This window comes from Typopeltis vanoorti, chromosome 11 (assembly GCF_054136105.1).
Source record: "Typopeltis vanoorti isolate ZY-2024b chromosome 11, IOZ_Tvanoo_1.0, whole genome shotgun sequence".
Taxonomy (NCBI): Eukaryota; Metazoa; Arthropoda; class Arachnida; order Uropygi; family Thelyphonidae; genus Typopeltis; species Typopeltis vanoorti.
The window spans coordinates 29,711,187-29,735,908 of NC_143559.1; the positions used below are offsets into that span (position 1 = coordinate 29,711,187).

The 24,722-nt window shown below is 37.5% G+C and overlaps 1 protein-coding gene across 1 annotated transcript in view; it reads right to left on the reverse strand.

The window, feature by feature from the left end:
* The window catches only part of LOC150101406 (1-phosphatidylinositol 4,5-bisphosphate phosphodiesterase-like), a 675,244-nt gene that overhangs the window by 629,047 nt on the left and 21,475 nt on the right, over positions 1 to 24,722 (reverse strand). Inside the window, exon 2 of the mRNA XM_090400793.1 lies at positions 6,288 to 6,374. Coding sequence (XP_090256919.1) covers positions 6,288 to 6,374 — 87 coding nt within the window. The remainder of the gene's footprint in view (positions 1 to 6,287; positions 6,375 to 24,722) is intronic.

Here is a 24,722-nt window from a genome sequence, read left to right on the forward strand (position 1 = left end):
ATTAAACAGGAATGGACTTAATGCTGACCCTTGATGCAAGCCAACTGTCACTTGAAAACATTCTGTCTGTCCCAGGCAGGTCTGAACTCCTGTCTTCACATTTCTGTACTATCTCCTGCACCAAACTGACATATTTCTCCCTTACTTTCTTCTTCCTCAGACACCTCTAGACGTCATGCCTTGGCAGTCTATCATACACTTTCTCCAGATCAATAAACACAAGATGCAACTCCCATTGTTTCTCTCGAAACTTTTCCATCATCTGCCGTAACCCAAAGATAGCATCTGTCGTTGATCGACCAGACATGAAGCCAAATTGCTCCTTTGAAATCTCCACCTCCTTCCTCAATCTTCCATCAAGAACCCTTTCTAGGGTTTTCATTGTGTAGAACATCAACTTTATTTCTCTGTAATTCTTACAGTCTTGTGCATCCCCCTTTACCCTTGATGGGGCCAAGAATACTTTCCCTCCACTCTTCAGGTATATTTTCCTGTTGGCAAACTTTCATGAACAGGTCCCACAGCAGGTCAATTCGCTCTTCCCCAGTGCCTTCCATGACTCCACTGGGATCCTGTCAGGGCCCACCAATTTTCCATTCTTCATCCTCTTCATGGCCTCCTTCACTTCCAATCTACTGATGTTCTTCACCATCCCCTCATAAGGCTGCCCATCTTCTCTGTGAGCCCTTGAATTTTCCTCATTCAAAAGTCCTTCAAAGTATATTCTCCATCTTTTTCTTATATCCACATCCCTCCATAATACTCTTCCTCCAGAGTCTTTGATCAGCCTCACATGTAAAAGAAGTCCTTTGATGCCTTATTTCTACAATTTGCTAATCGATAAATTTTTCTATGTCCTTCCTTTGTTTCTAATTGATCACAATGATCTTGATATGCCATGGCCTTCACCTGCAACACAACTCTCTTGGCTTCTTGCTTTCTCTCTCTCTGTACGCCTCTCTGTCCTCCTCCACTGTTGACTCTTCCCACTTCTGCTTTACCTTCCTCTTAGCCGTCACTGCTTCTTGTACATTATTATTCCACCACCAACAACCCTCCTTCTGCTCTCTAATCTTTCCAGATGTCTCATCAAGCACGTCAATTGCACAGCTCAGAATTGCTTTTGAATTATGTCCACCAATCTTGTACACTTTCTAGTCCATCCAAAATCCTCTCTAACACCCTCTCCCTAAAATGGTTCCTCAAAATCTCTTCTTTTAAGCAAAACCACTTAATTGTCTTCATCCCGTGACTTCCAAGGTTCTTATCTTCAATCTTATTTTAAAGTCTGTGCACAGCAGCCAGTGTTGCGGTGCCACTTGATCTGTTGGGATTACCTTACGATTTGTCACTTCCTTAAGATGTTTTCTTCTAGTCAAAATGTAGTCAACTTGTCAACTGCTGTTACCACTTCTAAATGTTATCAAATGTTCTTCCTTCTTGTAGAAAAACAAGTTCACAATTGCCAGATCAAATGCTACTGCAAAGTCTACAATCCTCTCTCCTTCCTGGTTCATCATTCCCCTCCATGGCCACCATGCACCCTTTCACAGTCCCTATTCTATCTTCCTATGTGTCCATTCAAATCTACTCCAACAATCACGATCTCATTTTCTTCCAGTTCCCTCATTTCTTCATCTAGCACGTTCCAGAACTCATCTTTCTCCTCTGCTGTACACCCAACTTGCAGGCATATACACATAAGACAACCACTTGCTCTTCTCCAAGCCCCAGTTTCATTCGCATGATCCTGTCGTTCCTCCTACCCACTTCCAGTACTTTGCCCTTCATTCTACCGCACACCACAATTCCGACACCATTTCTTCACTCTTTATTCGCTCTAGAGTAGAACAATTTATACCCATCTCCCATTCTTAACCTTTTCTCCCTTCCACCTTGTCTCCTGCACACATAAAATGTCCAACTTCCTCTTTCTCATCATGTCTGCCACCCTTCCAGTCATTCTTCCAACATTCAATGTTCCCACTTGCAACATTCTCTCCGCCTACTGGACTCGCTTCTTTAACCGCATCCGCCCTTGATGCAGCGGCCCTCGTTCACTTCTCGCAGCTGTAGGGCAATGTCGCTGCGCATCGCCTAAGGGGGTATGCCCTAGCCCTTGTATCACTTTCTTTTTGACTCATTAAATCTTGGCTAGAGCTCGCAGTGAAGCTTTACAACCGGATGCCCTTCCTGACGTCAATCCTCTCCATTTATCTGGACTTGGGACTGGCACCTATTCTACACAACTACTATATTCTGTAAAATTTCATCTTGGCTTACTAGCCAAGAACATGATTTAACATGATTTCTTCTTTTTATGGACAGCTTCTTTAACTTCCTATGTCCTCCATGGAGTTTTCATTTTTCTATATTTCCACACAACTTCAGCAAATGTTCAAGGATGGATCAATCTAAGTTTTCTTCAGCTTTTGCCACTGAGTCCTGAGAGTTGGTTTTTATTTTATTATTATTATTATTATTACTATTATTAAACCTCTATAGTAAAAAGACTCATCACAGAAAATCCTGCTGTCACAAACACAGTTTATCATACCGCCCCTTAAATATATTCAGTCTCCACACTCTCAGACAATGCATTCCAATCACTTACCACTTTCCATGCAAAAAACCTGCTCCTTATCCCCATCTTTATACAGCTTCCAGGGATGATCCCCCATTCTATGCAAGCCCTCCTTCACATAATTCTTGAAATAATCCCTTAATTTATATGCCTCAATCATATCCCCCCTCCCTCTTCCTATCCACTAATTTCTGCAAATTGCATTTTCTCAATCTGTTTTCATATTCAACATTCCAGAGACCAGAAACCACCTTAGTCAATCATCTCTGGACTTTTCCAATATATCTTCATCCTTTTGAAAACCGGGCGACCAAATCTCTACATAGTAATCCATATGTGGCCTGATCAAAGCCTTATACAATGGAACTATAACACCCTTAATTCTACATGTCTGCACCCTTCGCATCGTTCTCATAATCTGAGTCATCTTCACAATTTTAGCAATATATCCCCAAAATTTTAGGTCATTTTCAACAACCACTCCCAAATATCTCATCTCCTCTACATCCACCAAGATATTTCCACCAATTGTGTACTCTATATTCCAATAGTGCACTCAGGATTTAATTTTAGGGGGGAGGCCAAGTTGAGTAGACGATTTGAGAATACACACTATGTATCGCATATGACCTATGACTGAGCATCTGCAATGATTGTTAATTCATAAGTAGTATAGAAATTAAATTTCTATACTACTCAACGACACAACATAAATTTTAAAAAAATGAATTTTACTTATGAAAAGATTTTTAGAAAAATTTCTAGTGTTTTTTTCTTTTTTCTTTGGGGGAAGGGTCCCCTTCCCCCTCCCCCTCTGGGTGCACCACTGCTACATTCCATCTTTGCTTTCCAAATTTCAAAACCTAACACTTTGCAACATTGAACTGATACCCCCACTCAGGTTCCCATTCAGTCAGTGTATTCAAGTACTCTTGCAAAACCACATCATCTGCTGTACTCCTCATAGTTCCCCCTCCAACTTTGCACCATCAACTTTGCTGTTCAACATACTAGTTGAACAGCAACAGTTCCAAAACAGATTCTTGCAACTGTGTTGTCCCCAAAAAAATTCAGAAATACCTCTTCTGAGATATCACTCCTCCATAGTAAAGCAGTTTTCAAACCATTTACTTTTTTCTCCAATAATATTTTGCATATTTGGGTCTAATGTTCACATCTAAGAATTAACTTGAATTCTTTGCAAATTTTAGTATACATTTTTTTTTAATGGAATACTGATTTTTACTATACTCAACATATCAGAAATATCAAAAGGGCATCACCATTCCGAACACAACTTAAAATGGTCAGTACCATAGATTGCTGACGACATCACTATCATATCAAGAATAACATAATATTTAAGTATTTTCTTGTTCTGTGTGAAGTGTGCATGAGCTACTTGCACATGCACATTTCAAATGAATATAATTTGGAGAAACTATATTCATTTCTGTATTGGAACCTGATGTTAAGAATGACTAGCACATGTCATGGCATGTCTAGTAGGTATTTCCAATTGTTAGTAAGCAATCTTATCCTTTCTTCATTTCCCCAAATATTTTTATACATCTGAGATTGATTTCCTACTCTAATATTTTGCAATCAAGACCTATGCTCTCTCTCTGCAATGATTAAAAAAAATTACTTCCTTCTAGACCCTTTTGTGGGATATTTAAACACAAATAAGTCTCAATGTCCAATTTCCTATTTTAAAATTTGTCCACATCACTCTACTTGAAATTGATTGCTGATCAAAAAGTCAAGTCTACATACTTAGCCACTTCCTTCTATCCCTGAATCTTAGTGCATGAGTAAATCACCTTAAAAGTTATTATTTAGAAAGATCTCACCTGTTTCAGTCTTCTTAGTCAAGCCACTACTTATATCAATGGATGGGACTGGATAAGATACTATTGAGTTAGATATGTGATTGGCTGCAAGATAGGTATTAGTGGGTTGTGTATAAGAAAGTAGTATGTGAAAGGAGGAAGGTCACTAGCAATATGTTACAGAGGTCTGTCTTGGGACCATTATTGTTTAACTTATATGTTAATAATATTGGGACATGATTAACTGAAGATACATAGCTGCTTGTAGATGAAGCAAAGTTGGAAAGAACTATGAAGAGTAGAGCAAATGGCCTTTTATAGATAGATCTAATAGTGTGTGTGTGTGTGTGTGTGTGTGTGTGTGTGTGTGTGTGTGTGTGTGTGTGTGTGTGTGTGTGTGTGTGTGTGTGTGTGTGTGTGTGTGTGTGTGTGTGTGTGTGTGTGTGTGTGTGTGTGTGTGTGTGTGTGTGTGTGTGTGTGTGTGTGTGTGTGTGTGTGTGTGTGTGTGTGTGTGAGTACGCAAGTAAGTGGAGTTATAAGTTTAATACTACAAAGGATAAGATCTTGAAATTTGATAAGCATGGATGAGATGTAGAGTATACAATTAATTGGGAAATTTTGAAGGAGGGAAGAAATTAGAGATCTGGGAAGTGGTGGTGAACAGATACTTGAAGTTTAGGGATGTCAGGGTGCAAAAATTGTGAGAATATCACAACAGATTATTGCAATAATGAGAAGGAAATTGCCATGCAAAGAAAAGAGGTTATGTTTCCCTTGTATAAGTCCTAGATCAGGTAACATATGGAGTACTTTGCACAGATATTTGTCTCCTGGTTTTCAAGGGGATGAGGATATCTTAGAGAGAGAGAGAGAGTCCAAAGAAGATGCACTACATTAGTGTCAAGTCTATAGAATGTGGGATATGAAGAGAGAATGAGGGAATGTGATTTGAAAAGCCTTGTATATAGGAGAGGGGGGGGGTATGATTGAAATATATAAGCTGGTGAGAAGCCATTATCAGATTAATGTGGAGGAGATTTTTCACAGCATACAGAAAGACAAAGGTAGAACAAAAGGTCATCCCAGGGTCGGAGCGAGGAGCAGATTCTTTGCATGGAGAGTGGTTGGTGAGTGGAATGCATTGCTTGATAGTGTAGTATGTGCAGAAACTGTGAATGGGTTTAAGGAGTTTGATGATCTTTTTGCATGTTATTGTGGACCTCCTGCATGAATCTTCAGACTCTGTGTGGGTCTGATGATGATGATAACAATAATATTTGTTCCATTCTTCTGCTAGCCTTCTTTTCTGTTGAACATTTACATTGCTGTTGTCTATCTTCAATGCTACTGAGGCCATCAGCTGGCTTTTCTCTATTCATTCTAGTTACATGATAAAACACAGTGGAAGAGGGGCTTGTATAACCATTTGTTACCCCAGTGGTATGTTATAATATCTGATCACGTGTTACCATCACAATGTATATATATTTTCACCCAATACAGAATGCAATTTGGTTAAAAAAAAAAAGTCCCAAATTTTCAGCTCATCCCTGTTCATCAGTTTCCAAAAGGTTACCCAGTAATGGGGTGCATGAGAAAGTGAAGAGTGGACATTGAGACAGAAGCCCCCATATAGTTCTCTGAATTCCTTACAGACTATGTGTGTAATTTGTTCTGGCCAATTAACATGTGATGGCACCATTATCACAACAGTAGTAATTCTGATAACAAAACTGAAATGATATGAGCAAAGATATTGAAAAATTAGTTTGGCTAGTTAAACTCTCAAATCATTCCTCCCCCCCAACTTCTTATGCTTTTCAAGCTCCTAAGATTAATGACATAAGATACAATTTATCTTATTTACTTACCCTGCAATCACTTTTCCAATGAATAAAAAAACCATACTTGTCAACTTTGAACATTGCATTTGGCTCATAAATGATTTGTTCCTTTTCCTGAAAATAAGGAACAAGAAAAATTACATTAAACTCTTCTTGTTTGATATGTCCATGTTCATTTCACTTACAGTATCAGTTAATGAAAAAAAATGGTGGTTAAAGAAACTGCCAATATCTGAACTGATGGTTCACTGAATTAATCAAATTTATTATTATTTTTTTTTTATTTCATGTGATGATACAACAGCCATGACCCCTTTTATGGGGAGGAACAGCACCATCTCAATCCTTCTATTTTTATCCAGGCTCAGAACTGGCATAGCTGATGAATCGGGCCTATGGCTGAGAGGGACTGTTTCTTAACTATTGCTGGCTGTAATCCATGTGTGTTCACACGGCCAGTTTGCCTGTTCTGGGGAATGAAAAACTTGAGTTTCCGGGTGGGGAAAAAACCCTACCTCTGTATGACTGGCTAATTCACCTTTCATTGAAAGAGACCAGATAAAGGTTATTCATAGCACGGATGGGAATTAAACCCAGGTCTTTCTGACCAAAGGGCTTCGTCTATACTGACTGAGCTACAGAGGCTCTTTTATTATTATTATTTCTACTCATGACCCTCTGTACAGTTATCAAGAACAATACTAGGTGCTCTATTTAACATACATTACCAGAAACTCTCCAAATATACTACAGGGCATTATTTTAAGAAAACTTAAAGTGTTAACTTTTACTATGGATGTTAGGCCTTGTTAAGTAACAAAGATCCATGCCAAAGGATATGGCATGGAAAGGACTACTGTAATACGCTTATTGCCAACTTCTGATGCCTAGAGGGGAAAAAATGTTAACAACAGTTTTGAACATTAGCACAATAATAATATGGTACATTTTTTTGTAACAAAAACACATTTTTCGTTGGCAAAACTACCTTTGCTGATCCATTAGTTTCTCTGGATATCACGTTTCTGTAGAATAAAACTTCCTATTCTCCTCACATGGAAGAAATTATGCCAAACAAGCCAAATCATAAACAAAACAGTTAATGTACATGTATTATACAAGATTTTGTAGCATGCTGTGTATGTAGCAGATATGCTTCCAGTCATTTTAAAATGTGACAGGGAGGGAGCAGATGTTTGCATGAAATATAGAAAATGGAAAGAGCTTGATGATTTCAATACTGGTATCTCGGATTTCAGTGACCACAAAAAAGAGTGCTTGCCAAGAGAGATTTACAAATAGCATGATAAAGGGGAAAGGAAGGAGAGAGCATGAAGTGGAGGAGATGAATTTGATATTAGGTAATTTGACTAAAGATAGAGATACTGAAAGAGGAAGTGGAAGATAAGAAAAATGAGTTGATTCATATGAAGGGAGAAATTGGAAGATTCGAAAGGCCAACTGATGTGAGTTGAACAAGGGGTGCGAGAGAAAGTCATTATTGGAATGAGAGAGGAGACAGAGAGAGAGAATGAGAGAATACAGGAGAAAGGATTAATGAGATGAGAAGAAGGCAAGTGGTAACTGAGATGACAGGAAGGTAAGTTGTAACTGAGATAGCAAGGAGGGTGAATAATGGAGAACTGTGAAGGATTGGTGACCAAAGAGTGAATGGATCTACGAGGAGAGATGTATGGAAATTCAATGATGCATATGCAGAACAGAATATCAGAATATTGGCTTGGAAGAACAATAGATTTACAAAAATCTATTGACCGGCAATAAAGTGAGGTGAGAATGTGGATGAGATGATAGTGATAGTTAGTACAAATGATCTGGTAGCAGGATTCGTGTGGCAAGAGCTTTGAGGTTAATGTTAATAGCAGAAAAGTGTCAGAAGGATGAGTGACTGCTCAGATATGATAATGTAGAACTAAGGAGGAAAGCAGCAATGATGAATGTCAAAATAACAAGAATATGTTGAAAGAGAAAGAGATCTTTAAGATGTGGATGCTTGGAGTGCATTTGAGGATAGAAGAGAGCTGTATGCAAGAGATGGACTATTTGAACACAGAAAGACATAGGCAGATAAATGGGGTAGAGCATAGATGACAAACCTATGGCACGTGTGCCAGAGGTGGCACATCCGAGAATTTTGCTGGCACGTCAATAATATCCTTTTATCTCATATATTAATATGAACATGATTAAACATTTTTCATGTGCGAGGTAATATGCAAAATTTTTTTGTCTTTTTTCGTAAAGTAAAATCTGGGGTGCAAGTTATATGCGAGGGCATGTTATATTCGAGTAAATAAAGTAAGCATTTCGCAGGCAAGTTGACATCCTTCTGCTGCTTTCACTGCTCAGCTGACTTCTATGGTGAGTTACAATGCATAAATATTTTTCTCACTACCATTTTCTTTTCTTTCAAACCACCACCATTAAGATCAATTTAATAATACAATAATCAATTTTACGCTGAATAATATTATAAATTTATATATAAATATTATAAATAAAATAAAACATTATTTATAAAATATTATATAATATTATTAATTAATTAATTTTATATTAATTTTTCCCCTACTAGAAACTTCATGGCACGTCAGCAACTTGATTTGTAAATTTTTGGCATGCGACACACAACAGCAACTCAATTTGTAAACTTTAGGCACGCACACATAAAAAGGTTCATAACCACTGGGGTAGAGTATTACTTATTACTGATTTTGAGAGCATATGTTTTGAGGAGGAGATGGGCAGACAATATATTTAATGGGAGTTGCTATAGACCAGGGAACACAGAAGGTGATGAGTAGGAAATGTTTAGGCAGGCCAGGCTGATTGGTTGAGTGGTTAGCATATCCACTCTCCAGCCAAAAGGTTGCGGGTTCAAATCCTAGCATGGACATGGATGTTTGTGATTGTCTCTGAAAATACTAGTAATGGTAGATGGCGTTGGTGTAGTTGCGGTCTGTTGGTGGATTGAGTGGTGGAGACGGAGAGCTGCAGAGTAGGTGCCTTTCCTCAAATGAGTCCTTGGACTCCCTGGAAGTGTCACATAATAATAATAATAATAATAAAGTTTAGCAAATGAAAGCGAGTAATCATTATGGGAGATTTTAACTAGAACAGTATAAACTGAGCAAAGGAAATATCATACAGCAGTAAGGAAATGGAATTTCTGAAATGCTCAACAGGCATATGTCTCAAACAACATGTAGTAGAGTGAATAAGAGGTTCAAGGGTTATGGGTTTGGTCCTTGCACAAGAAAATTTGATAATAGCTGAGATGTTAGCCTTGTGCCCCTCTCCCCACTTAGTCTTAAATTTTTATACACTGAAACCTGTGGAGTATCCATAACTATAGAATAACACATTTGTCACAATAAATAACTTTTTTTATTATGTAAATATTTCGTCTTATGTATCATAAGACATTATCAGTACAACTATCAAACAATAAATGGAACTGAGCTCAAAAAACAGTAGTGCGCATGCTTAAATTGGAATCCCTCTACATATACAGTTGAGTGTTCATGAATTAAAACCATTGAGCTAAAATTAAAATTAATTAAATTAAATTAAAATATAGCAGATAATTATTTACTATAATTGAGAATAACAATTTCCCAAACTTTTGGAACAGAGAGGCAATCATTCCGATTAACATTAAGTCTATGAAGTAAGACTTCAGCACTTTCTTTATATATATACATTGGGGGGGCCTCTACTACCCCCCCCTGGCACCTATGCCGCTCAATCCTCCGAGTTCCGGGCTGGTAAGCCAGTAAGACAAAAAAATATTTCAAATTTCGGCTTAATATATATCTTTTTATCTTATCTTTTTATATATATGGAATAGATATATAAACATTCATGTTTATATATATATATCTATATATATCTATATTAACATTTTGACATTGGATTGGGTGGTTAGTGTTTTTGATTCCATGTTGTGCAAGGCCAGATTTTTGAGGTTTAATAAGGTGGATGTGGTCTAGATGTTCAGAGATATGTTATTTATAGATTTTCCTGTTTGTAAGACAAGTTACACAAACATGGTACTTTGTATATGCCAGGTAGCATACACAAAGTCTTTTTTTGTCTTTTGAAGAAGGTGGCATTGTGAATTTGGTTGATGAGTTGGTAAGAAGCAATGAGTTGATATTTTTTCATAATTTTTGCCAAATGTTCAAAGATGGCTTTAATATGGTATAGGAGTCCTGTAGGCCTCTTGTCTGGGTTGATTGGTAGGAGAGTGGTTAATTACAAAGACAAAAGCAATACCACTGTAGTCTTAGATGCTAAATCATACAATCAGAAAATGAATTTACCACTTCATGATCACAATACATACTCTCAGCTTAATAATGATCCTACCAAAAGTCAGCTCAAAAAACTCAAGCTACTGGATGAAACAACATCCATAGATTAAGAAACCATCAAAAGACTCAAAACATACCATGCAAGTTCTCCTAGAATATGTGGTTCACCAAATTTACATAAAAGTAACTGTCCACGTAGACCTATTGTGGATATTATAGGCAGTCCCACGTATAAAATATCAAGATTTCTGTCTAACCTTCTCTGTCCCTTCACAGGCCCCCTCAGCTTCTTCAATAAAAAATTCACCAGAATTTCATACATATCAATATCAATCATAATATCAATCACAAAGAGACAATAGAATTGTTGATCCCAAAATTTCAACCGGATATAGTGGAATTATTCAAATTGCAATCACATGGAAAGATAAAATATATAAACAAGAGGACGGAACAGCAATGGGCTCACCCTTATCACCTAACTATGCCAACTTTTTTTTCTTGAACACCTGAAAGATAAAATTTTCACTCTTGACCCAAAATCAACAATTTGACTATGCTATGTCCATGATGTCTGTGGAGTTTGGAGTCGCACAGAACTCTACTCATTTCTACAAAATATCAACACCTTGTATCCCTGTATCAAGTTCACACTAGAAAAATAATCATCAAAAGGTATTTCATTTCTTGATGTACACATCCAGCGTAAACAACCAACTTTTTTCATGTCATTATATCCATAATACATCAGCTCACCATCCATCTCAAAAATATGGCATCATAAAATCTCCAGTATCCAGACCACACAAGATTTGTTCTTCTGAAAAATCTCTAAAACAAGAATTGGAAATTATCAAAGAAACAACCTTATTAAATTGATATAATCCAATAACAACCCAAAAAAATAATTAACCACTCTCCTACAAATCAATCTAGTCAAGAAGAAGCCCACAGGACTCCTATCCATATGTTAAAGGCATCTATGAACATTTGGCAAAAATTATGAAAAAATATCAACTCATTGCTACTTACAAATCTATCAACCAAATTCCCAACTTGCTATCTTCTCCAAAAGACAAACTCTCACCAATGATGCTACCTGGCATATACAAAGTACCATGTTCGTGTAACTTGTCTTACTTTGGACAAAGAAAAAGATCTATCAATAAAAGTATCTCTGAACATCAAAACTACATCCACCTTATCAAACCTCACAAATCTGACCTTGCACAATATGGAATCGAAAACGCTAACCACAGGATTCAATGGAAAAATCTAAGCTGCTACATAGATCCATAAATAAATATGAACGTTTATATAAAGAAAGTGCTGAAGCCTTACTTCATAGACCTAATCTTATTTGGAATGACTGTCTCACTATTACAAAAGTTTGGGAAATTGTTATCCTCAATTGTGTGAAATAATTATCTGATATATTTTAATTTAATTAATTTTAATTTCAGCCTAATGTTTAATCCATGAACTTTTTTTTTTTTTTCATGTTGGGCCCATACACGCGAGGTTGGTAGATCAACCTATAATATATTAGTACCATGTATGGGTTGGGAAAGAAGGTACTTATTCACATTAGATTTTAATGACTGTAGATTGTATTCCCTAGGGAACACATCAAGGGGAAGGCTGTTCCATAGTATTGTGGTTGCAGGGAAGGAGGAGGAGGAGAAGAAATTTGTTCTGTGGGTTTCAAGGTGCACTGTGTAGGGATGTTGAGCAGCAGCTGCACATGTTCCAATGAACTAAGTGGGAGGAATTATTGATGCTATTTCGGATGAACATTTTCCATGGAAATATTTGTAGAAGACACATAGTGCAGAGACCGATCGCCTGTGTGAAAGTGGGGGAAGTGAGTTGGTAAGAGATGGATCATTAATAAGTCTGATTGCTTTCCTCTGTATGGAGTCAAGCAATTTGAGAGAGCTTTTGGGAGCTCCATCCCCATATGTGGAAGCAGTATTCGATGGTTGGGTGGATTTTTTTATTTGTATAAAGTTAATAGCTGTTTAGGGGCGAAGTAATGTCTTGAGCAAAAGAGAAATCCTTTTTTTTTTTTTAGAAACTGAGGATGCAATGGTTGTTATGTGTTTATGCCAGGAGAGGCTTGATGTCAGGGTAATTCCAAGAAGAGAAATCTCAGATTGTCTGGATATTTGGGTATTGTCAAAAATAATACTGAGAAAAACTGATTCTTTTTTATGAGAAATGAGACAGAACTGGATTTTATTTGCATTAAAATTGACTAGGTTATCTGACCCCCCATTGGAGGATGGCTTGGAGGTCTGAATTGAGGGAAGTGGTGGTTGCTGGTGAGTTGAGGTGAGTTGTGTGGAGTAAGGTTTATCAAAAGAAAGGGAGGAGTGCAATGTGCTGTCATCTACAAAACTGTGTATTGGGTTGGAGGTAAGCTGAAGTAGGTCATTGATATATAGTAGGAAGAGGGTTGGTGAGAGGAGAACCTTGAGGAACTCCAGCATTAGTTGAGTGGTGAGAGGATAAGGAGCCATCGACCACCACACATAGTGAGCATCCAGACAGAAAGCTGGCAATCCAATTACAGAGGTCTTGAGATAGACCAAACGAGTTTGCTTAGTAAGCCCTTGTGCCAGACTCTGTCAAACACCTTGGAAATATCAAGTCCAACCGCTTGAGATTTGCCAAACTTCTTCATTTGACCAGAGATGGGTGACATATGTGAGTAGATCTCCTGTTGATTGGCAGCAATGGAATCCATACTAACAGTAGTTTATTAGACAGGTAGCTTCAAGGTAGTGTAGGAGTTTGAAATTGATGATTTTTTCCATTACTTCAGACAGAACTGAGGTGAGCAAGATGGGGCGGTAGTTGGATGGCAGTATATAGGCCAATTGGGAATGGGTTGAATATAGGCCAATTTCCAAGATGTGGGACAGATACCAATGGAGTAAGACATTATATATAAACGACATAGGCCAGGAGACAGTTCTGGTGCACAAATGTTCAGGACAATTGGAGGAATGCCATCAAGGCCAGGAGACTTTTTTGTGTCTAATTTAGACAGTATTTTGCTGATCTCTTTATGGCAAAAGGATATGGTGAGCATTGTATGTTGGGCATCTGGAATGGTTGGGGGACATTTGCCATTGTCGATTATGCCTCACACTTTGCACTGGAAGCAAAGTGTGAGGCTAGGAGATTGGCCTTTTCTGTAGGAGATGATGCAATGGAGCCATCTGGATATGATAGAGGTGGGAATAATGTTGGGCAGAAGTTATGGCTGATTGTTTTGGCGAGAGACCAAAAGGCTAGCTGTCGTTTGGACAGGCTGCTAATTTCCTGCTTTTTTTGCTCTTTCGAACATGTGACTGTATACTCAAAAGGATTCCAATTTAAGCATGTGCACTATTGTTTTTTTAAATTAAATTCCTTCTGTTGTTCGACAGTTGTACTGATGATGTCTTATGATACATAAGACAAAATATTTACACAATAAAGAAAGTTATTTAGTGTGGCATACGTGTTATTCTATAGTTATAGTCTCTTAACTTGGAAGATGAACAGACAGGTAGAGGTATCAAATAAAAATATATTTATGTAGAATTATAAGGCAGGGTATTATAAGAATCTTGGAAATCAGCTTGGGACAGTTTTGTAGAAGGAAGAATTGTAAGGGAGCGATATCAACAGTGCACTGGGCTAGTGAAGAAATATTTATCAACAGCAATGGCAAATTGCATTCCTTAAGTGAAAATGATATGATTTGGTGTAAGATGGCTGACTAATGAAATCAAACAGGAACTGCAGATGAAAAGAGGTTATGAAAAAAAAGTATAAAGAGAGGTGAAACACAGTTGCATAAAGAATATAAGACTCAAGTCAGGAAAGTGACTATTACAGTAAAGAAGATGAAAAAAAATGGAATATGAGAGGAGATTAGCACTAGTCCAAGGAAAATTTTAAGGAATTTTTTCATTATGTGACCAGTAAGAGCAGAAATGATTTTGGACAAATGACCATTTCAAATGGAAAAGGGGAGGAGTGACCAATGCAGATGACACAGTAGAGCTATTTAATGATCACTTTATTGGGCCATTTCATTCTGGATAATGAAGTTTTATTCCTAGAAGGATGGATGGTTCAAAGTTAAAAGTTACGAGGAGAATATTCTTCAAATACTCCGGAAACCGATAAAGTAATGGATGGGATTTCACTATGTTTTAAGAGAATGTGCTAAGGGACTGACAGCTCCACTGACTTGGCTGTTCAATGAAAGGCTAGCTACTGAGAAGTACTCAATGAGTGGAAGGAGGGTAAGATAAAGTGCAATTGTGCAAGGATGATGGAAGAATAGAGGTATCAAACTATAAACCAGTTTTTTTTTAGTTTGATACTTTTAGTTTGTAATTTTTTTTTTTTTTTTTGCAATGTTAAAATTTTGGAGAAATCAGTGAGATCATATACAAAACTGGTCATATGAAGATAATATTATCTGTGAAGGTCAGATTTTTAAGGGCCACTTGCGTTTCAGTAATTTGCTTGCCTCTCATAAAAAAAAGAGACAATACTCTTGTCGATGAGGGAAAGGCATATACTGCCATTTTTTGTTGGATTTTGAAAAGGCATTTTGACAGCTCCATATGATAAATTGATATTTAAGTTAAGTTGCAACACATGGGATTAAATATCAGGTTAGTCAAATGGATGGGAAATGGACTGTGTGATAGATATCAAGGAGTTGTGTATCAAGGAAAAGGGATCAGTACTGGGTCCTTGCTTTTTAACCTTCATATGAATGATAATGTCATTGAAGGGTGATATTCAGTTATTTGTAGTTGATGTGAACAATGGAACATTATTAATAACAGTGACAGTGAGGTACTCCTTCAGAGAAATTTAAGTAGGCTGGACAGATGGGATGAGATATCAGTTTAATAGAGCTAAATGTAAGGTCTTGAAATCTGGGATCTACCAATGAGAAGATGCATATGCTATTGGTGGATTTATACTAAAGGGAATAGAAGAGGAAGGTGATCTTAGGGATATCTGATAAACATTCAAAATTTAGAGAGCATGTTGCAAGGACACTTAACACAGAGGATTGCAGCAATACCAATAATTTTGATTAATAGAGATAAAAGAGCAATTCCATAGTATATAAAGTCCTGACCAGATCACATATGAATTATTGTGCTGAGATCTGGTCAACTGGATCTGAAGAGGATAAATTAACCTTGAAAAGGGTACAGAGATAGATAACAAAAATAATATCAGGCCTCCACAATGTTGTTTATGAGGATAGACTGAGGGCATGTAAAATACACAGTTGGTGAATAGAAGAGAAAGTGATATGACAGACACAAACTGCTGAGAGTTATTTACAGTGACACTGGCTAGATTTTCAATATAGTAGAAGAAGAAGAAGAAAGAGCAACAAAGGGACCATCTCTGGAAGTTGTGGAAGGAGGTGATGAACAGGAGGATGCGAGAAATGGCTAGCTTTTGTGTGGAGGATGGTTGGATCATGGAATTCATTGCCTAATATCATGCTGAATGTAGATTATGAGTAAGTTTAAAAATGACAGACTTTGTCAAAACAAACAGTTAAGTTTGCACCTGAAAGGTGGTTCAAGTCTAAGGGTGGTGCAACACCACTAGCCACCTTTACAGTGAGTTGCCCTGGTGTTGCACCACCTTTAAACTTGAACTACGTTTCAGGTGCAAACTTAACTGTTTGCTTACTTGGGATTAGCAGTAAAATAACCAAGTTTATGAAATTACATGGTAACCCTAATATACATTATTCCCAAAGTTAAAAAAAAAATTATTTACATCTATATATATATGATATGTATATTGTTGCGTACATACATACTTCAGATTAAGTTCTAGGTGAAAAAGTACTACAATGTTGAGATACTGACTTGCAAGCTTTATGTAAAGTGATAAGCACGGAATGAGAAGGGAAATATGCTTCTATTTCCAGATTATTTGTGTTATGGTATTTTATTTTACATACGTTCCTCGATTATTCTTGACTCCAAATATATACGTAATCACAATTAAGAAATGGCGCCATTTTTCCAGGAATTGTTACACTATATCAAAAGAATGTAATGTATCTCATCAAAACATCACTTCTGGTTGACGAAGGAAACGAATGCGTGATACAGCACGAAGTGATGTCTGTAAGGCTTAATAGAAATGAAGCGTTAGAGTCCAATTTTCAAGCTGATTTTTCAAAAACATTGATCATTCAGAAATTTGAATACTTACACTGTATTTGCACAGTATCTAAGTATATAACTGTATATGCATCTCCTTTGTCCATGACATTTGTCACCTCGTTATAGCACATAAGTTAGTCTCCCAGATGAGTCTTTGATTATTTCATCGCTCCCGCGAAAATTTTAAGAAAATGCTACAGGAATTAGTTAATGTATTATATACTTGAGCGCCTCCGTAGTACAATAGAAAAAACGCAGTCGGTTCTAGCTTTCATAGAGTGCAGACGTGTTTTCTAGTGCTCCCTATTGTTAGTGATCCGCTCAACCCTTGCCCCGACCCCCAAGCTGCAGGCCGCAGAGGAAGACCGAAGATCAACCGTAGCTTCGCAGGCTAATGCGAAGGTTAACAAAGAAGGCACTGTAAGTACCTTTTGGTTTCAACCATCTCGTGATATGAATAGCATAATGAATAGAAATAACGATATTGAACTTAAAGCAGATAGTGAACAAGAAAATCGGTCTGAAGGTTTTAACTCGCAGGACCTATTAAAATCGCCAAACTTACCACTCGAAATAGACTGGTCTAAAACTGTTATTCTTAAATGTGACGCAAAATGCGGTCCTTACACCGAGGAGGACATAATTAAAAGTCTTACGAAAAACAAAGTTAAAGGAAGTGATGTGTGACATTTAGGTCATCTAAAATACAATTATGTTTTTCTACTGTCGTTCAAACAACTGACCGTTAAAGAACGATTTGCCAGCATGGGGAACATCCAAGTGAGGAATGGCACCTGTGAAATTATTAATATAAATGCATGTAGAAAATTAGACATTTCAATACACTGGATGCCACCCCACATACCAAATCACTTGGTTGCTCTCCACTTTGAACGATTCGGAAAAATAGAATTTTTGGATAACATATCAACAATTAAGAATAATGACTGGTCTCATGTCCTAAGCAACAAAAAAAAAAATTAGTCATAGAACTCAACGAAGGTGCAAAAATTGACGACATCCCATATACTATACGAGTGAAAAAGGTTATGGGAATAGTCGTCGTCCCAGGAAGACCGCCATCCTGCTTCCGCTGTAAAAAAATCGGACATCTACGCAGACATTGCAATGAGCCGAAATGTGAAAAGTGCAACCGCATAGGTCATGCAGCAGATCAATGCAAGGGTAGCACGTACGCTTCCATATTGAGGCAAAACGAAGACTCCCCAGACATAGAAGGCGGAGAAGAGGATGTGCAAGACACAGATGGGCATAACAAAGTTAAAGAAGAAAATAGGGAGAATAACAAAGGAAGCAACAACTCATCAACAGACAGGGAAGGAAAAAAAACTTAATGTTACAAAAAGGCAACAAAACCACTGTTCCAGAAATGGCTATATCAGACGATAAGAGGGGAGAAAGCAGAGAAAGTGAAATTCCAGAAAGTCGCCCTGAGCCATTACCGAGGGAAGAGATTAGTGAAAAGAACTGTACAGGTGACAAGCAGGAAACCTCAAATGAGTCACAAATAACTTCTAATCCGAAATCCCAAGGGGAAACAAGTAGCAAGTCGCCAGCAACACAAAACGTAGCTCCTAAAACACAGCGAAGAACAAAAATTAAGGTCACGCCAAATACCACCAGAGCAAGAAGCAAAACATAAAACAACCTGAATAATTATAACAGAACAAATCAGAACCATAATGAAGTTAATGAGCCTAAATTGTAACGGGATAAATACCAAAGAATGCCAAAGCCTGCTGATCAATGAAATTCACAAAAAAATTGCCAGACATCGTAATGCTGCAGGAAACAAGAATTCACGCGCCAGAGCCAGTAACACGATTAGAAAAAAGACTAGCCCATCACTACATCCTAATCAATGAACCTGCCAGCAGTAGTTCTAGCGGTGGAGTAGCTATCCTTATCAAAAAGGCACCACACATACAACTGTTATCCCACGAAGTCTCTGTCATGCACAGAACCCTAGAAGTTGACTTTCATCTCGACAATAAAATAATAACCTTAATGAATGTGTACGGTCCAACAAAACGTGAAAAAAAACAACATTTTGGCAGATAATCAAAGAAAATCTGCAACAGAAGAACATAGCAGTAATTGCAGGTGACATGAACTTCGTGGAACAGCCCTTCATTGATCAGGAGAAAGGGTCACAAGCGCCACAGAAAGGACACATCAAGACCTTTGTAGATTGCGGGCTAACAGATGCCTTCAGATTCTTGCATCCAAAAAAAAAGGAGTTCACACATTTCGCTCCAGGGAACGCCTCAAGAATCGACAGGGTTTACGTGTCCCAATACAGAGGCTTCACTGCGAGCAGTGTTGAACATATCCCTGTAACTTTCAGCGATCACTACATGGTAATAGCAGAATTACAACCCCCTCACAAGGAAAAAAGAACAAAATTGGTCAACAGAAATTTCCCACTGTATAAATTTAATCAGAACTTAACGAAAGATGAAGAATTCAACAAAGAAGTACAAAATATAATATCAGACGTAAAAAAAATATTCAATCCAATCATAGCCTGGGAAACCTTCAAAAAGAAAAATTAAAAACGCAGCCATAAAAATTAGCACTAAAAGAAAACACCAGCAAAACCAAGAAAGAGAGACAGATCTAAACAAAAACTATCCAGCTTGTACTACATGGATCGGACCAAACAGAAGTTAAACAAGAAATAAACCTAATTAGAGAAAAAATTAAAGTGCAACAACTTCAGGAAATAGAAGGAGCATGGCTCCGCTCCCGGTTAAGAACCATAGAAAATGATAAGGGCAAAATATCCACAGCTTGGATTTTCGAAAAACGGAATTATGAAAGAAAGAGAATAGAATGTTTACACTACGATGGGAAAATTATTCAAGAAGATGCGGAACTACTGCATGCTATTCACGAATACTTCGCAACACTGTTTTCGGAAAAACAAAGCGAGGAACGGGACAGAAACAAATCCCTTCCCTTCATACCTAAGATAACCCAGCAAGAGGTGGAAGAAATTGACATCCCGATAACAGCAGCAGAACTCAGGCAAACAGTAAGGCATTTACCAGACAAGAAATCCCCAGGAGAAGACGGTCTTACAAACGAATTTTACAAGCACTACTTCCAAAAATTCGAGCATTTATTTATGAGAATGATGCAAGAAATATACCAAACACAAATAAAACCAGATAGATTCAGTACAGGGTACATCACACTTATCCCGAAAACTTCAGACGCAGAGAAATTAAAAGACATAAAACAATGGAGAGGGATAACTCTTTTAAACACCGATTACAAGATCATCTCCAAAAATCCTATCCAATAGAATACAGAAGTACCTACAGAAATTAATATCTCCCGCACAGACTTGTGCAATTAAGGGCAGAAACATAGCAGACACAATTACTCATTTAAGATCAGTATATGAGTACTACAATCTGACTGACAAACCCTGTGTCCTACTAGGCTTGGATATAGAAAAGGCGTTTGACACCATAAGCCACGTATATATATATATTCAAAGTTGTAGAGGAAATGGGATTTGGGCCAAAATTTAGGAACTGGCTGCAAACTTTCTACGAGAATGCAGAAAGTCAAGTAATCGTGAACAGGAAGCTATCCGCATCTTTTAAAATGAAATGCTCAGTGAGACAAGGAGACCCTCTCTCTCTATAGCCCTCTTCGTCTTTGCACTAGAACCCGTCATCAGGGCGATCAACTCCAACAAAGAAATCAAGGGAACAAACATTCACGGGGAGAGCCAAGCAAAAATATTGGCATATGCTGACGACATCACATTAACCCTAGAGATGGAAACATCCATTGAAGAGGCAATGAAATTACTAGACGCCTTTGCAAGAGTTTCTGGCCTGAAAGTAAACCTAAATAAATCTCATTGCATGCTAATAGGAAAATGGGAAAAGAACCCTGAGATTCCTCAAGGCATAAAGAGCTCAGGAATACTTACCTGTTCTGGGAGTTAAAATAGGCGGCCCAGAAACGTATGAAGAACAGTGGAAAGAACTCCACGCAGCTGTTGCATGGAAAATAAATACCATGCGCCCAAGACAACTATCTGTAAGAGAAAAAGCGCGAATATGCAACATATATTTATCCTCTCGCATCTGGTACAAAGTGAACAACATCCCATACCATGGGCAATGGGCAGACAAGATCCACAGGCTGTGCGCCACCTACATCTGGGACTCCCGGTACGAACCGATGAGGAGAACAACGCTCTTTCACGAATTAGAAGCCGGATGTCTAGGTCTACTTAATATCCACTTAAAAACAGTTATCAACAGAGCGAAGACTGCAGAAACAGCAAACACTAAGTCATACCACGGATATGCAATAGCATTCCTACAGAAATGCCTTCCACATAGAATAATCAGCACAATGCCAGAGATTCACGGAAGAGTTCCCGGAATGTTTACAGAGATGGCGGAGGGATACGTATTTGTAACAGAGCGCATCAACACTGAAACCTTAATAAGTCAAAAAACAAAAGCAACATACTATAAACTAAGCAGAACAACCATTCCCATACCACAACATAGAGAATTAAGAAGAGGACAAATCCCACTCAGTCCGGTATTAAACAATATCTTCAAGCTCCCAATACATCCAAGGTATAAAACCTTCTTCTTTAAAGTGCACCATGCCTGCCTACCAACCAAGATGTGGACTGTAGCTAAAGGTATACCCCTTGAAGGGCATGCAACATGTCAGTTTTGCCAGGAACCGGAAACACTATACCACCTAATGTTATATTGCAAGGAAGCAGAAGTAACTTGGAAAGCCGTTAAAAGATGTCTTCCCGAAATCAAAGTAATCAGTGAAGAAATGTTATTCTGGCTAAAGGAAAACATATAAACAGGGTGCAAAGAATTGTTCTAATCCTAACGATATACGCAATTTGGGCTCACAGGTGCGACCAAGCGTATGGAAGGGAAGATAGTTCCTGAACAATATCGAAATTACATCACTACATCCAGGAGGAGATCACCAATTCAGTCCAGTCCAGAAGAATGACTACAGAAGAATGGACACACTTCACCTCCAACCTTACATCAGATGAACCCTCCAACCAACAACAGAACGACACCTTCATCACTCCTAGTGGAAATGGGGAAAATCGGAAGTAAATTCGGAAGGATACTAACACTCCACCTCCACTTGGAACAGATCTCCTACTTCATTGCATGTGAATGTTATTTCGCTGTACAGATGTATATATGATTTATCTTGTAGAATATATAGATTGTTAAATATATAAAAAGTGTGATATATAATTATATATATGGTATGTGAATATAATTAACTGTATATTTAAAAAAAAAAAGCTGAATTATACCTTAATTGATGTAATAGAAAGTAATGTGTATGTAACTAACAGTTATGAGATTCCCTGTTTATAAGTAAAGGAAGTTAAGGCATTTTAAGAGAACAGTAATGTAACAACTACATTATAACATGATGATATAATATAAAATGAAACTTGGTTTGAAATAATGGTATAACAAATGTATATATTGTATATATAATTCATTATGATGTAAATAATTGCAAAAGTTTATAATAAAGTTGTTAAAAAAAGAAAAATAGTAGTACAATGGGAAAAACGACGGAAAATTGAGTTCTTTGATTGGAAGAGGCATAAGTTCGATTCTCGTAGTGATGAAAGTAATTTTTATACGTTTTTTTTTTTTTTTTTCAATTGAAAGTGAGTTAGCCGAACTCATACTTAGATAGCAAGGTTTTTCATTTAGACAAATTGGCCTTGAGAACACACGATTTACAAACAAAAAATAAAATAAAATAAACAAAAATAATAGTGATGCTAGAGTTAGTGTAGGTGATGACGGTAGTAGCGGTTTGCTGTAGTTAGTGGATTAAGTATTAGAGACAGAGAGTTGTAGAGGTGCCCTCCCACGATGAGTCTTTGGACTCCTTGGAGGTGTCACATAATAATATCAATACTTTAAAAAGTCGATTGTGACTGTATTTTATGCATTATTAAAATAGCTATATGTTGTGTTTTACTTTCCTCACTTCTCTAAATTGTTTTCAGCGCCATAGCTTGGTAAATCGGTGCCTGGAGCGGATATCAGAACCGTCCTCCTATTTAAAAAAAAAAAAAAAAATTAAATATAAAAAACCCACTTTAAATGCTTGTTGACTCCCTCATCCTTTATGCCCTCATCCATAAAGGATGGGGGGGCATAAAGTGATGCCCTCATCCTTTAGGACAGCGATGGCGAACCTCTGGCACGCCAGCGTTCACCAACACACGACAACTATTCTCCCTGTTCGAATTCAGTTCAACTTTTGCATTCGTGTAACCAAGAAGTGCGTTGAATTATTTTGTGCCAGTTCAACAATTTTTCATTTCTTGTGACAATCGTAATTTGTAATGCTAAGGTTTTATTTTTTAATATTCCAGCCCTTTTATGGAGGAACCTCAAATTAAAAAATCCCGAATGAGTGATAAAGGAAGTGGTCGAAGCTTTCAGGATGCATGGACTGAGTACGTTATCGACCGAAATGGCAAATCATGATGATATTATTGTGCCAAGAAACAGTAGTAAGCAGAACGTGGAATGCAAAGCGCCATTTCAAAACAAATCATCAGTGGCTTTTGGGAAAAAAGTGAGGAAAAAAAGGAAGGAATACGTTTCTCAGCTTCACTACAAAGAGTGCCAATCAAATTAACTTCCTTAAATTCTTAAGAGGCCCTACGAATTTAACATCAGCAAGTATCAGCATTGCTCACTTCATAGCTCAGCATGGAAAGGCCCTCAGTGAAGGAGAATTTATTAAAGAAACTGTTCTGAAATGTGCATTTTTTTTTGTTTCATATATGCAAAATAAAGATGCTATTATAAAGCATATTTCTGATTCACCACTCAGCAGAAATGCCATTAAAGAGAGAGTGATGGCAATGATCTCCTGCATCATCATCAACAATCATGGGTCCAATGCCCGTAGGTGTCTGATGCCATCTTGATATGATTCTGCCATTGCATTCTATTTTGTGCAAGATGATTCAGTTTGTGTATAGAGTTTCCGCACCATTTGACAATATCATCGCCCCATTTTCTGTTTGGTTTTCCTTTTTTGTTCTTTCCTTCAATCATCCTCAACAGCAACATTTTTATTTTCCTCTCATCGTTCATTCTACATATATGGCCAAAGAAACGTAGTTTCCTTTTGATTATTTTCTGGATCAGGATTTCTTTTGGATGTATTCATCTGTAGATATACTCATTGTTCTCTTTCTGGATCCAGCTTATTCTCAAGATCTTTCTATAGCGCTTCCTCTCAAATGCTAATATCCTCCTATCAGATTCTCTCAGGAGTACCTAGGCCTCACATCCATAGAGCATGCTGTTGAAGATACAGGTTTCTATAATACACAGTTTAGTTCGCATCTTTATATCTCGGCTCTTCCATATTTTGTCCATGGCTTTTAAAATAGTTGTTGTTCTGGATATTCTAATTTTTATCTCTTTTTTGGGGTCCAAGTCATGCATCATGTGGCATCCAAGGTATGTGAAGTGTTCCACATTTTCCAGTTGAAATCTGTCTATCGTAACTCTGTTCAGTAACTCCTGTTTTCCAAATATGATTGTTTTAGTTTTTTCAAAGTTGACATTTAGTCCATATCTTTTTCCATCTGTGTATAGTGTTTGTTATGTCTGTTCGAGCCTTGCTGCGTCTTCTTCAATCAGGACGATGTCATCTGCAAATCTGAGGTAGTTTATTCTCATGCCATTTATTGAAATGCCTCCACCTTCTTCTTTAATCTTATCCAGTGTTCCTTCCAGATGTGTGATGAAGATGATTGGTGATATTGGGTCTCCTTGTCTTGTGCCTTGACTAGTAGCAAACCAATCTCC